Here is a 14,264-nt window from a genome sequence, read left to right as displayed (position 1 = left end):
CCGGCCAATCCGGGACAAGGATCCCTCTTCCTCTTCACCAATGAGAACAGAGATGGATGAAGTGGGCGGGCCTTTACATTCAGAGAAGGATTTCGGTCCACCCCGTCAGAGTGTTCAAGGGGAGCCTATCACGACACGCTGGGGGCGGGGCCACAAGGCCACGGTAGAGAATCAAGCCGCCGGCCCTCTTTGCCATAGGAAAGCTTAACCGCCGCTTCTGATTGGGCGGCTGGGCATCACGTGTTCGTTTCAAACCGTCCCTCGGTCGCTTTACCCACCCCTAAACCTTCCGCAGCTCTGGGATTCTTTGCGACGAAAAGTAGTCCCCAAGGTGGCCCCGGCTTCGTTTGTCGGTTGAGGGGCCCGGTGGGCCGGCCGTGAGAGGTGTGGAGAGAGCTGGCGGCGAAGGGCGCCGGGTTGGAGGGCCCCGGCGGAGAGAAGGCGCCGCGTTGGGTAGGCACTGGCAGGGGCTGGCGGAGGGATATGCGTGACGGGTTGTGATGGGATTTTGAATGCAGAGCGGGAGGAGGAAGCAGGTCGGTGGGTTTTCGGCGGGGTTGTTGCGGGGTGGGTAGCGGAGCGGGGTAGCTTGGCTTGTCCTTGGGGATGCGGGGGGAGGCGAGGGATCTGGGCAAGGAGGGTGTCCCAGATCGCCCCCCCCCCGGTATTTGCGTGATTCTGTATCGTGGGACTCCGTGGTAACTTAACGCGGAGTAGTCCCGTGGCTGGGTGGCACGAACGACTGCGAGATAAGAAACGGGCTTGATCCCGCGAACATTTCCTTGGAGCGAAGCGCATCCCGTATGCAAGCTTAGCGCGCTGCCCACCGTGTGCAGTGGGAGCCCAGGGCAGGGCAGGGCGTGTTAGCACAAAATTAGTAAAATACATCAAGTATAGAACAATGTAAAGCTATTTGCAATCCCCCACTTAAGTGGCGGGATATAAGTATCTTGCATAAATAAATATACCCTGCCCTTTTTCCTTGAAAGGCAACTGGAGTATTAGGTTCCCACCCAGACCTGATTAGTTTTAGCAAGATGACCACAGCATGTGCCCATCTTTTTATTCAAATATGTAACTATTCATATGGATTATTATTTATGTTGCTGGGTTGAAATAGAGAAAGAAATGCAGAGTGATTATGCATCCCATTTATTTGGCTTTCTCCTCCCAACAGGCAGATGCAAACAAAACACTATATTTAATTATTCCTCCTCTGGCAAATGCAAATCATTGCAGACCTGTCCTATGCAGGCTTAAGTGCCCAACATCATGGAAGTCAATGACCTTATGGATCTTGAACTTTGCATGTGATTGCAGCCTGATCCTATGTGTTGTTTCTCAGTGAATTTCCCGTTTGACTTTATTTGCATTCCACTCATTCGGCTTTCTTCTCCAAAAGGCATCTGCAGACAAAGCGCTATCTTTCATGATTTTTCAGGGTGCTAGCCAACACTCTTCACCACAAATCCTCATGAAACAAACCAGATACTACACAAATATCAAGTGGTTTGGCAAACACACAAACAGTGTTTATTGAACATTAAATTATTTGGTTGTTTCTATTAGCAGGTAGAAAGTTAAAGCAGGCTGCCGATCCCTAATACAGGAGACCCTCGTTATTTGTGGGTTCTCCATCTGTGGTTTGGTTTCATTTATCCACGGTCAGGTCATAGAGACATCATCTTATATCACAGAGCAATTTGTGGCTCTTTTCTAAAAAAAAAAAAAAAAACAGGCAGAAATGGGGGGGAGACATTGCTGGAGAGCAAAGTTACTGCGTTTAAACCCTCCACCCTACTCCCCGATGTTTTCTCTCTCTCTCTTTTTCATCTATGCGCAAAATGCATTTTGTTCTGGGCGGCAGTATCAAGGCAGTGTGTGCACATGTGCATTCAGAGTGAGGCCTTCCTGATACAACCTGAACAGGATCTAAAATTAACTGAGCAGATATTAAAAAAACCCATGTGAGTGTGTGTATGTGCGCAAGCCTTAGAGGGAACACTCCCCCCACCCCCCCGCTGCCACTTATTTCCTGGTGATTGTTAGCATACTTCAGTGTGCTTAGGAACCAACCCCTGTGGGTTGGCTCAGTTTCATAGAGTTAATGTCTCTTTATTCATGGTTTCAGTATCCATGGAAATAGGTTGGAATGGAACCCCCATGAATAAAGAGGGCCTTCTGTAATGTGGCCATTCAAGTCGTGAACCTACAATATTTGGTCATCATTACCCTGCCTTGAAATTAAATCAAGCGAAATGTATTTTGTGTTGGCAGTTTGTTTCCTAAAGAAGGAAATGCCCTACATTCATAAAGCTACCCTGGTTGCTCCCAAAAGGGTTGTTTTAGGGCACAGGATGCTGCCTTATACTGAATCAGATCATGAGTCCATCTAGCTCAGTATTGTCTACTCTGCACTGACTGGCAGCAGCTCTTCAAGGTTAATTAGCAGGAATCTTTTGCAGCCCTACCTGGAGTTGCTGCCAGGCAGGGCTCAGGAGATCCACTCTAGGGATGGGCCCGGACCGGTCCGGAGGCCATTCAAAAAGCCTCCGGACGTGCACGCGTGCGCAAAGGACTGCTGGGAGTTTTTTAAGCAACGTCGGGGAAGGGGCGGTAGGGAGGTGTCCTGCCGCCCCAATTACTCTGAACATTACGGTGCCAAGTGGGAAAGCGGCTGGAGGGGTAAGTAAACCCTCCCGCCGCTCTTAAAGATACCCCCTGCAACCCAGTGCCGGACCGCAGTTGGCGGTTCTGTGCACACCCCTAATCCACTCGTCCAGGGCGAGTGAAAAATGATCCCAATAATAATAATAATTATTATTATTATTTTACATTTATATTCCACTCTTCCTCCAAGGACCCCAGAGTGATGTACTACATTCTTAAATTTCTCCTCACAACAACCCTGTGAAGTAGGTTAGGCTGAGAGACAAGTGACTGGCCCAGAGTCACCCAGCTAGTTTCATGGCTGAATGGGGATTTGAACTTGGGTCTCCCCGGTCCTAGTCCAGCACTCTAACCACTACACCACACTGGCATAGACCACTACATCAACACAGCTTGAGGAACCATCTGACAAGTAAGATATTTTGTTTGACTGGTGAACTGAGCCAACATTTCTCGACCCCTCCTGCCAGGGATTAAACCTGGGACCCCATCCCTGATTGAAATTGTGTTGCAAATAGTGTCCCTCTTCATTAATATTTTCCTTTTTCTCATATGAGCAGGGTAGCAGGACTGCACTTTGGTGTTGAAGATTTGAAGCAGAATGAAAAGCAACGGAGGCTTTCCCAATGGAAAACCTGAGCAATAAGAGGGCATTTTCCAAACACTCCAGTGGGTGAAACAGCCTGTATATGGAGCATGGAGACGAAGTCACCTAACCCTGAAACGGCAAGCCACCAAACTTCACCACCTCGAGACTTTTCTGCTCTTCTAGCAGCTGATTTTGGAATTACGTCAGAGTCTTTCGCTTATCAGCTGAAAGGTGAGGATTAAGGAGGTCAGAAATAGACTTGTGAGCAGTGCTCCCTCTAACAGGGGTTCCCAGATGTTGCTGACTACCACTCCCAGAATCCCCATCTGCAATGGCTTTTGCTTGGGGATTCTGGGGGTTGTAGTCAGCAACATCTGGGAATCCCTGTTAAAGGGAGCACTGCTTACGAGGTCTCTGGTGTATCTGACGTTCTGCATAATTTACACTATAATATATATTTTAACAGTAGCTGTGAATTGTTAGGAAACATTGGGGCATTTAGAAGCATAGGAAGCTGCCTTATACCATTGGTCCATCTTGCTCAGTATGGTCTACAATGATGGGCAGTAGCTTCTCTAAAGTTTTGGGCTGGGTGATCTTTCCCAGCTGTACCTGAGGATGCTGGGAATTGAAGCTGGGACCTTCTGCAAGCAGGAGATGGTTGCTACTGTATGCATCTGTTTAGGGATCCGCAAATACACTTACTGTGTTTAGAATTGCAGACCCTCAGTCCTTTTGCAAAAGCATTGAGAGAGGGAAGAAAGGGCATGCCTGATCTTGCACTAGATTTAAGAGGTACTTTGAGCACTTCTGAAGCTCAACATGATGCATAGAAGAAGACCACTATCCTAGTTGTAGTCAACGACGTGTGGGAATCCTTGATGCAGGGAACATTGCTGATGACCAAATTTAGGCTGACTGCAGGACAGTTCGAAGAGATTCTTTTGGAGTTCCTCGCAATCATTTTGGTTGGAGATCTGCATGCCTGTTTGGCTTTATTTGATGTTCATTCTAGACTCCTTTTTGTTTCAGGCCAATCCAAGAGTGTGACACACAAACTGAGGCGGCGATCTACGATTGGAGCCCGGGGTTCTCCGGAAAATGATGCACTCATTTGCTACATTGCTCGCCAGAGGAATACAGCGAATCCAAGCCCTTCCTGGCAGGTAGGAGTGTTACTGTTGGTTGCAAATATTTGCCAGGAATATAAGCAATGTTCGGGTCTGGGCCAGTTCGGTCTGGCACCCCCTTGGAACACACACACACACACACCCCGGTTCGGTGGGGTGGTGGTTTGCGAACATTAAAAAAAGCACAAATAAATTGAAATTTTTTAACTTGCCTCCTTCGGGGGAGTTGTTGGCGGGGGGTCAGCAGAGGTTCCCCTTCCCCCTGCCGGCCGCCCTTCATGCCTCTACCAGCCATTCGGCTGGCTCTTCTGCCCGTTCAGGCCTTCCCCCTCTGGCGCGGCAGCCATCATGGAGGCCGCCACGCCTGGGCAATTGGTCTCTGTGTGGCCTCTATTTATAGCTTTTCAACAAAAAAGTTCCCCAAGTGGTTTACGTAGATATAAATACATAAGGTGACTAAAATAGCTCCCTCTCCCCAAAGGGCTTGCAATCTAAAAAAGAAAAAATGAGCTAGACGCCTGCAACAACTACTGGAGGGATGATGTGTTGGGGTGGAGCGGGCCAGTTGCTCTCCTCCTGCCACTTTAACTGTCTCGGTTTTAGGAAGTGGAGAGGCAGTGCAAAGCGGGCTTATATATGGGGGCAGTTGCTTCTGGCTTAGGTACAACCTTGTGTTACTCTCTTTGCCAACATATGGAACTGTCCCACTGACAATGGAGATGCAGAAATGCTGCCCTCTCTGTCGCCCTAAGTTCATTGTGTTGCTCCAGTTGGGTTGAATGCCAACCACTTGCTCTTGCAAGGAAGTAAAAGAGGCACCACTGGAGCAAAACAGTTAAAAGATCTCATTAATACAGGGCAGCACAACTTCGGCTCTCCAGCTGTTTTGGGGCTACAGCTGCCATCATCTCCAGCCACAACAGCCAAAATAGTGAAGGCTCATGGGAGCTGTATTCCAACATATGGTAGGAGGGCTGAGTTTGAGCATCCCTGCTTTAAATTAAATAAATGCAAGGTGACTGAATTTAGGTCGTGTGTAAAGTAAAGTGTGCCGTTGAGGCGGTGTCAACTTCTGGCGACCACAGAGCCCTGTGGTTGTCTTTTGGTAGAATACAGAAGGGGTTGACCATTGTCAGTGTGAGATGATGCCTTTCAGCATCTTTTCCTATATCACTGCTGGCCGATATCAGTATTTCGCATAGTTTGAGAAACATATCCGTGGGGATTCGAACTGGCAACCTCTGACTTGCTAGTCAAGACATTCCCCACTGCCATTAGGTGGCTTAGATCATTTGTAACAAACCATAATTTGAGGTAAGAGATGGATAGAAAGTTCAAAGTGGAAACTGGGGCTCTCTGTTGACACAAACACCCACACGGAGGGTTTTCAAGTGCTACTTTAAATCTTAGAAAGCTGCGTTATACTGAGTCGTAGCATTGGTCCATCTTGCCTGGCAGTAGCTCTCCAAGGTTGCAGGCTGGAGTCAGAGGAACCTGGAGATGCCAGAGACCTTTTTCAGGAAAAGCAGCTGTTCTACCACTGACTGAACAGTAATAAACTACAAAAACATTTCCTTTGTTGTGATGGTAGCGGAAACACAGCTGTTTTGTGAGAGAGTCCTTTACTTTCATTAGACTAGTAATGTTTTCCCTTGACATTTTTCAGAACTCCCCGTATAGTATCTTTGAACAGGCCAGTCCATTTAAACAGGGCTACCCTTTCCTAAAGGATAAAATTGCGGCCTTCCAGTCATCCTTTAAACCACTTGAAGAGATCGAGGAAAGAGTGATCCATTCTCCCTTCATCTGTAAGTAAGCAGAAGCTGGCACACAATGTATCGGGTATCTTGCTATTGAAACTTGAAAATAAGTTCTAGAACAATGCAACATCATCACTCTAATTCTGAACTGTAATCTTTTTGCAAGAATTTCCAATCAGATGTTTCTAATACCCTGGTTGTGATTTTACCTGTTGTCCGATTTAATGACTTGGGAGTATGGAACCTGAACGGCTGTGCATGATGTGTATGTGGTTATGCCAAGGAGTGTTTTTATAAGAAGATTACAGTTTGTTTTTCAAAATGTGTTTATAAATACAGTTCAGAATCCCAAAACAAGACCACATGAACCATCTAAATCGTGTCGAGGGTGGCCGTGTGAGCGCCAGGCGTTTTCCAAAGCAACTCAGACTCTGGTGTCTGCTGATGCAGAAATAACCTCACCTGATATTCCAGTGTGCAATATTCTAAATTTCTCAGAGCAGCCTCTCATCCCATGCACTGCAACTGTTTCTAAGGTATGATTACTCTTTGGTTGTGGGGTGTGTGTGTTTAACACTGGTGGCATTAAATAACTTCAGCTGTGTCATAGAAGCTGCCATAGACTGAGTCAGACCCTTGTTCTATCTAGTTCAGCACTGTCTACACTGACTGGCAGCAACTCTCCAAGGTTTCAGGCAGGAGTCTCTCCCAGCCCAAACTGGGGATGGCTGCCCCACCGCTGCTCCCAAACAACTCCATAAAGATACTGCTTCTGGATCGTCTATATAACCATCATGATTAAAAGCAGGGTGGATAAAAATCAATGCTTTTAAAAATAAAAATAAAATCGGATTTTTTAAAAATTTAAATCAGATTTTTTTGTTTAATATATGTAGAAGGGATCTATAAAAATATATTCTTCCCCTTAGCCAGAAGTAATTTCACTTTTGGTCATTTGGAGCTGTATTCAAAAGGCGTATTCTAACCAGAACAAATGGCAAAGTAAAGCCCTTTAAACAAAGAAAGCAAGGACTTTTTAAAAGCCCTTTTTGTATTGGAGTCGGGGAGAGGAGTCTACTGCACAATAATTTTCCCCACTCTGCACTGCCAAGAGAAATTAAATACAGTCATCCCTCAACATATATTTCTGATCACTTTTATCATGGAGAGTTTGTTTTGTTAATTGTCTTTTTAATGTATGTTTGGTTTGGGTTGTTACTGGTTTTATTCAGGTTTCATTTTTGACCACATGTTACCTATCTTTTACAAAGTGAGAATATTGTGGATCCTGAGTGTTAATACATGTGTACTCTGATTTAAGTTAATATAGATAAAGATATAGAATATACATCTATTTTTAGGGGGGCTCTTTTTGTTCAACAATATGTTCTTATTGAGACCCTACAAGGTTTTGTATAGCTGTGGTTAAGGGGAAGACAGATGCTGTTGACAACCAGCTGGACAAATGCTCCTTCTTGCTGCCTCCTCTCTCAGAGCAGAGGAGATTATCTGCTCTCCAGAACGGAGCTCGTGGGGGTTGGTTCTTTCAATGTGTTTTGACTTTCAAAAGTCTTTTGAGATGATGCACTTCAGGGAACTTTTTCTGTGTTCCTCCTGGGCTTTGCTGCCATAGTGAATCATTTCTCTTCTCTTGTGGGAATGGGCCAAAGAAAATGGCAGCTTTCCTTGTGTTGTTAGATTCCATGACTGTATTACTCACCAGCTGGGGAAGGGCTCCTCCCCCCAACCAAGTTGGAAGGCATCCTAGAAGTCTTCTTATTTCTGCACAGAGCAGGAAGCTACGGAGAGCCCACCATTGTGTAAAGCAGACTGTTCCACTGTCAAACAGCTCTTTAAATCTGCTTCATTGTCTAGGGGTAGGAAAGCTGGTCTTGTGGTAAAGGTAAACTGTGCCGTCAAATCTATTTCGACTCCTGGTGGCCACAGAGCCCTGTGGTTTTCATTGGTAGAATACAAGAGGGGTTTACCATTGCCATCTCCCGCGCAGTATGAGATGATGCCTTTCACCATCTTTCTGTATCACTGCTGCCCGATATAGGAGTTTCCCATAATCTGGGAAACATACCAGTGGGGATTCGAACTGGAAACCTTCTGCTTGCTAGTCAAGCATTGCCCCGCTGCACCACTTAAGGCAAGCATGAATTGTCCCCTTTGCTAAGCAGGGTCTGCCTTGGTTGAATTTGAATGGGAGACTACCTGTACATGCGAGCACTGTAAGATATTCCACTTAGGGGATGGAGCTGCTTTGGGAAGAACATCTGCAGGTTCCACGTTCCCTCTCTGGCATCTCCAAGATAGGGCTGAGAGAGACTCCTGCCTGCAACCCTGGAGAAGCCCTGCCATTCTGTGTAGACGATACTGAGCTAGATGGACCAATGGTCTGACTCAGTAGAAGGCTGCTTCCTATGTTCCAACAACTCCTCTCCTCCATGTACAAGATAGTGCCTTAGGAACCTGCCTCAGACCAATTGGTTCTTCAAGCTCATTATTGTCTACACTGACTGGCCGCAGCTTCTTCGAGGTTTCAGGCAGGAGTCTTTACCAGCCCTACCTGGAGATGCCAGGAATTGAACCTGGGACCTTCTGCATGCAAGCAGATTCTCTTCCATTGAGCTACAGCCCCATCCTCTAAGGGGAATATCTTACAGTGCTCACATGTAGTCTCCCATCCAAAGCAGACCCTACTTAGCAAACGGGACAATTTATGCTCACTGCTCCTAAACTAGTTCTCCTAAGAACCCTTTTCATCCCAGATAGGACTTGAACCTACAATCCCTGGCTTAGGAGGCCAGTGCCTTATCCATTGGGCCATGGGTTCCAGATGTTGCTGGACTACAACTCCTATCAAACACATACACGCCACAATCAATTGTAGCTGGCGATGATGGGAGTTGTAGTTCAGCAACATCGGGGCATCACAGGTTGGGCACCCCTGCATTGGGCCACTGGAGCTGCCTTCTCAGTTTCCTCTTCCCTCTCACACAGGACTGTTCAACATCCACCTTCTTGCAGATGTTGGCATAATACCTGGCTATTGGCCACTGTGGCTAGGGATTATGGGAATTGTTGAAAAAATAGCTGAGGACCTAAGTTGAGCAGGCCTGCTTTAGCAGAAAGCAAATTTCTGATATTCATCTCGGGAGCTGTATGAAGCCAAAGGGTGGCTAGGTAGGCTGCCACCAGCAGATGTTCCATGCTCTCTTTCCCTAGTACTCTCTTCCTGCTCCATGTGTTATTCACAGGGTTCCTGCCCTGCCACGTTTGACTGTGTCCTAAGGCATTGGAGGTGGTCGATACTGTATTTACCTGAATAGGATGACTCTGAATTTAAGACAGCCCCCTTAAAAATAGAGATTAAATACAGGTTATACTTGCATTGATTCAAAAGGAATGGGACACTGCATTTAAGATGGCCTCTGGATTTCTAGTATCAAGAAATTTGGGGGAAAGCTAGGCCTGTTTCATACGCCACAGGAAACTGGTCCCTTCACTTCTGGTTCCCAAACCTGAATGTACAAACCGGGGAATTAACGTTATTTTATTTTATTTTTAAATGGACCCAGGGTTTCATTCCCCAAAACTATGCTTTGTCACCTTCAGTTCTCTCTAGGTTTCATCTGCTCACCCTCCAGCTTGCCTGTGCCGGCATTGCATACAATTGCTGGCACACAGTTTCATTGCTCTAAAACCAGAGTTAAGGGAGGAAGCTCCTCCCTCATTCTGGTTCCTATTGGCTGTGCAGACTGTCCTTCAGGAAAGAAGGAAGGCCGCACAGCTAGTTTTCCCCACCTCTCTACAGTCTGGAATTTGGGTAAATACAATATGCAGTCATATAAACTAAAGTGATGTGTCATTTGAAAATGCACCTTTCAGTGCTTCTAGCGGATGACATGACTTGTTCTTTCTAGGCCGTTCCTGCTTTGCAACCAAATATCAGAAAATCTCAGTGCTTATCTTTGGAGACTTCTATTCCCAGGACAGGCATCCTAAAGAGGGCACACGGTAAACTCGGACATCCGCCTTGTTAAGGCTTTATTAAAACAAATCCCTAAATGTTTGAGCATTTTCCTCGCCATGTGCTGTTTAAAAACTACACAAAGGCCATTTTGATGCAACAAATATGGGTCTGTCCAGAGTTCAAGCCAGTCCATGGGGAGTGAGCTCAAGCTATCCTCTGCCTGGGAAGGCAAACTACGCTTTGCTACTGCACCAGAAGTGAACTGGAATGCAGGCGGGGAAGAGGGAGCAAAAAGCTTCTTCACATCGTGCCAAACCAGGATTTGGTGCTATGTTTGAACCAGCCTCTTCTGGCTTGCAGGTTTGGCTTAGCGGCAACTAACCCGCTTCTAATTTTAAGTACGACATAAGTACTTTGCATCAAATATGCGCGCCACTTATGGAACAGAACCCAACACATGTCCCTCTCTCACTTAAAATCCTTGTGACCGAGGTTGGGTTCCATCTCATGAGTAGAGCAGAATAGGCTGAGATTGGTGAGTCATATGACATGCCCAATCTTGGCATATCCTTTCCAACTGAGCCTTGGATTTGGCACTATATGTGAAGCCCCACCCCCTCGAAAAATTAACATCTAGGAAACCGTTCTAAGAAGGTTTTATTTTTATGAATAGAGTTTGTTTGCAGGTTACAGAATCCTTATTTAGCCTTCAGCAGCCCAAGCTGTGCTAGAATTAAACTGATGCAATGAGCCCATTAAACAAGATATATTTTTTTAAAAATAGCTCACCTACTCCTTTATGAAATGGGGAAGTTACCAAGAAATACATATACAATCTTGCCATGCACCAAAAAGGATTGCAGTGTTGTAGAAATGGGTTAAGCTAGCCAGATCCTGAAAATCATGAGCATGTGGTCTTTCCCCTTCTTCTGACCCTGCAGCCCCTTCCACTAGGCTTTCAGTTGCATCAAGCCCATCTTGTTTTGTCCAGGGAGCAGATTTGAGTGGGAGGCTGTAGCATAACAGACAAGCAGATGTGTAAATCCTAGTGCTGGGCAGTAATGCTGTGCTCCTGTGGATCAGGTAGCCTTACTGGAAAATGTTACTTTTGTTCTCACTGTATTTCCCACTTGCTGCTGAGCTAGGTCTTCCTGCAGATGTTGGCCTACAACTCCTATGATCACTGACTATTGGCTACTATGGCTGGGGATTATGGGAGTGTTAGTCCAAAAACATCTGGAGGGCCAAAGTTGTGTAGCCCTGGCATATAAGAACCATCTACATGTCGAAACGTCTCTCCACTGCATGTATTAATACTGCATACATCATTGGCTTTATTCTAGCAGATAGCAAATATATTGAACTTCCTAATTGGGTTTTTGTTTTGAAGAAATCCAGTCTCACTGTGCCGAGGAAGAATTAAATAGCAATGCTGCATCTCAACAAAGCTTTAAGAAAGTCAGATTTGCCACACAACGGAGCTTAGAAATATTCGATGAAAGCAAGCCACCTGTCACTCCCCTGCAAAAAGGACACTTTCCTCCCAGTGTTCTGTCCCCTGATGCTGCCTGCCTTCGTTCTGTTCTGAAGAAAACACCTGTGCAGATATTACCAAGAGGCATAAAGGTTGGTTTGTCTCCATCTACGTTTAGGGCATGCCCCATCCAGAAGATGGGGTAGCAAAAACACAAAAAAGTTCATCAGTAATTTTGGGAAACTTACATAACCTCAGAGACTGCTTTAGCCTGTCTGCAGGTCAGTATACTAGTGGGGTGACTGGCACATGAATAGGATCCTCAGTCACTCTCAGACTTGCCTCACTGGAAATGTGTGTTAACTATGAGACAAATTCTGCAATAGATATATTTAGTACAGGCAATCCTTATTACTCGTGGGGGTTCCATTCCTCTCCGACTACCGTGAGTAACAAAATCATGTGTAGGGAGCAGGTTTTTTTAGCCTGGCTTTTAGTAATTGTTGAATGTTCTAAATTGTGTTAAAAATTTAATAGTGGTTTTGTTTTTATTGTATTTGTGTGAACCGCCTAGACCCTTTGGAGTCAGGCAGTATATAAATTAAATAAATAATTTTTAAAAAATCATGCCCATGGGGAAATGGGGGGTTAGGTTCCAGAATTGAGGAAAACCACTACAAAACATTAAATTGTTTACTGTACCATGCTCCACAGGGTCTGCATGGGCCCAGGAATGCCCCCCAAAGTGTGAAATGTTCCCCAAAATGGTGAGAAATAGGACACAATGTAGGTTTAAAAAGAACGACGAGCCACAAAATGGTTCCTGTAGACAAAATCACTGCGGTCACTTCCGGCCCTTTAGGAACCACAGCTACATGGGTTTTAACTCTTGTACCCATGGATAATGAAAACAGGTATCAGTTAGACACCCACAGTGTCTATGCAGATGGTGAGTCCAAATAGTGAGGTTTCCCTGTACTTTTATGTCTATTATCCCTCCATCCATTCAACACATTTTTATACCACCCAAAATGCAAGATCTCTGGGCGGTTTACAAGACAATAAAAACAACCAATAAAAAGATTAACACATTTCAACAATTAAAATTTAAGATGTTAAAACACAATTAAAACAGTATCTAATTAAAAGCCTGGGTGAACAAATGTGTCTTGACTGCCTTTTAAAAAGTTGTAAGAGATAGGGAGGCTCTTACTTCAGCAAGATGTGTGTTCCAAAGCCTTGGGGCAGCAATGGAGAAGGCCCGCCCCCAGGTAGCCACCAGAGGAGCCGGTGGCAACTGCAGACAAACCTCCCCAGATGATCTCAGTGAGTGGTGTGGTTCATAGCAAAGATGTTTTCTTAAATACCCAGGGCCCAAGCTGTTTAGGGCTTTAAAGGTTATAACCAAAACCTTGTACTCTGCCACATTCTGGACTAACTGCAGTTTCTGGACTACATACAAAGGCAGCCCCATATAGAGCGCATTACAGTAGTCAAGTCTGGAGGTGACCAGCAGATGTACTGTTGTTCTGAGGCGATTTATCTCAAGAAATGGACGCAGCTGGTGTATCAGCCGAAGCTGATAAAAGCCACCTCTGGCCACTGCCTCAGCCTGGGACACCAAGGAGAGTTTTGTGTCCAGAAGCACCCCCAGACTGTGCACCTGTTCCTTCTGGGAAAGAAGGAAGAGAGAGGTGACAGCCACTGCATGCTTCTTCCTCTACCAACCTTTGGCTTAGCCCACACAGAACATACAGCAGAAACCACGTGGGCAAGTTCTTGTCCAGCCAGTTCTCTTTGATATCCACAAGGCTGTCAGTTTCACTCTGACTCCAGTCATGGACTGTTAGCGATGGTTTGGTTTACTGTTGACCTTGACAAGGGCAGGTGCAGCCAGTGTGCTGAAGTTAAGCAGGTCTGGGTCTGGTCAGTGCCTAGATGGGTGATTGGCTGCCTGGGAACCCCACCATAGCTGCCTTGAGTGTCATAGAAGAAAGGCCAGATACAAATGTAGCAGGACAGTTCTATCAGTCTCTTCTTGTGTCCATGCGGAATTCTCCTCCTTTCCCTCCCATCACTCTGACAATGAGCATTGTGAGAGCTCTGGGCCAAGACATGCATGAAAGATCTCTCATTGATTAAAGAATAACTCTATTATTATTATTTTTAATAGGAGGAGCCTCTTGATTATACAAATGCAATGGAAGGACGTGAAACACTCCCGTACTTCAAAAGTGGACCCCTGAAAACAGGTCCCCTGAAAACAGGTCTGAAATGCCATATTTTGTTCCTGAGCTAAAACATTTCCTAATAGCCTAGTAACTGCTCATTAGGTTAAAGTAATAATTTAGCACATGCAGTTTATTTAAGACTTTATCAGTGCAACGTCGGTGTTCATCATTTGCAAACAATGTATTTCAGAAAGACGTACCAGATCAACATGCAAAACTAAGGAGCACAGCAAAGATGTAGACTTCAAAGTCCTTGATCCACCCATGGATATATCATTACTCAAGGGAGCACTTTCGTTCAGTCCGCCAGAGTCAAGAAATGAGAGGCATTTTGCCGTGACTCCCACCAAGCACCCCTTTATGGTGTCAATTAAATTTGACAATGATGTACGTTTTTGTCAGTTTGGCAATTGTGTGATTGATAATTATGT

At 45.5% G+C, this 14,264-nt stretch overlaps 1 protein-coding gene across 4 annotated transcripts in view; it reads left to right on the top strand.

Annotated features, from left to right (window-relative positions):
* Positions 1-294: 294 nt before the first annotated feature.
* Positions 295-14,264, top strand: part of CDCA2 (cell division cycle associated 2) — a 32,457-nt gene continuing 18,487 nt past the window's right edge. Inside the window, exons 1-9 of one of the 4 annotated variants that reach the window (XM_053269063.1) lie at positions 295-453; positions 3,231-3,490; positions 4,292-4,425; positions 6,056-6,197; positions 6,489-6,685; positions 10,079-10,172; positions 11,519-11,754; positions 13,776-13,869; positions 14,024-14,220. In XM_053269063.1, the coding sequence (XP_053125038.1) occupies positions 3,367-3,490; positions 4,292-4,425; positions 6,056-6,197; positions 6,489-6,685; positions 10,079-10,172; positions 11,519-11,754; positions 13,776-13,869; positions 14,024-14,220 (1,218 nt within the window). In that variant the 5' untranslated portion in view covers positions 295-453; positions 3,231-3,366. The other 3 variants (XM_053269064.1, XM_053269066.1, XM_053269065.1) reach the window with 3 other exon arrangements.

The sequence above is a fragment of the Hemicordylus capensis genome, chromosome 8 (genome assembly GCF_027244095.1).
Source record: "Hemicordylus capensis ecotype Gifberg chromosome 8, rHemCap1.1.pri, whole genome shotgun sequence".
Classification (NCBI taxonomy): Eukaryota; Metazoa; Chordata; class Lepidosauria; order Squamata; family Cordylidae; genus Hemicordylus; species Hemicordylus capensis.
This window is presented reverse-complemented; position numbering and strand designations above follow the sequence as displayed.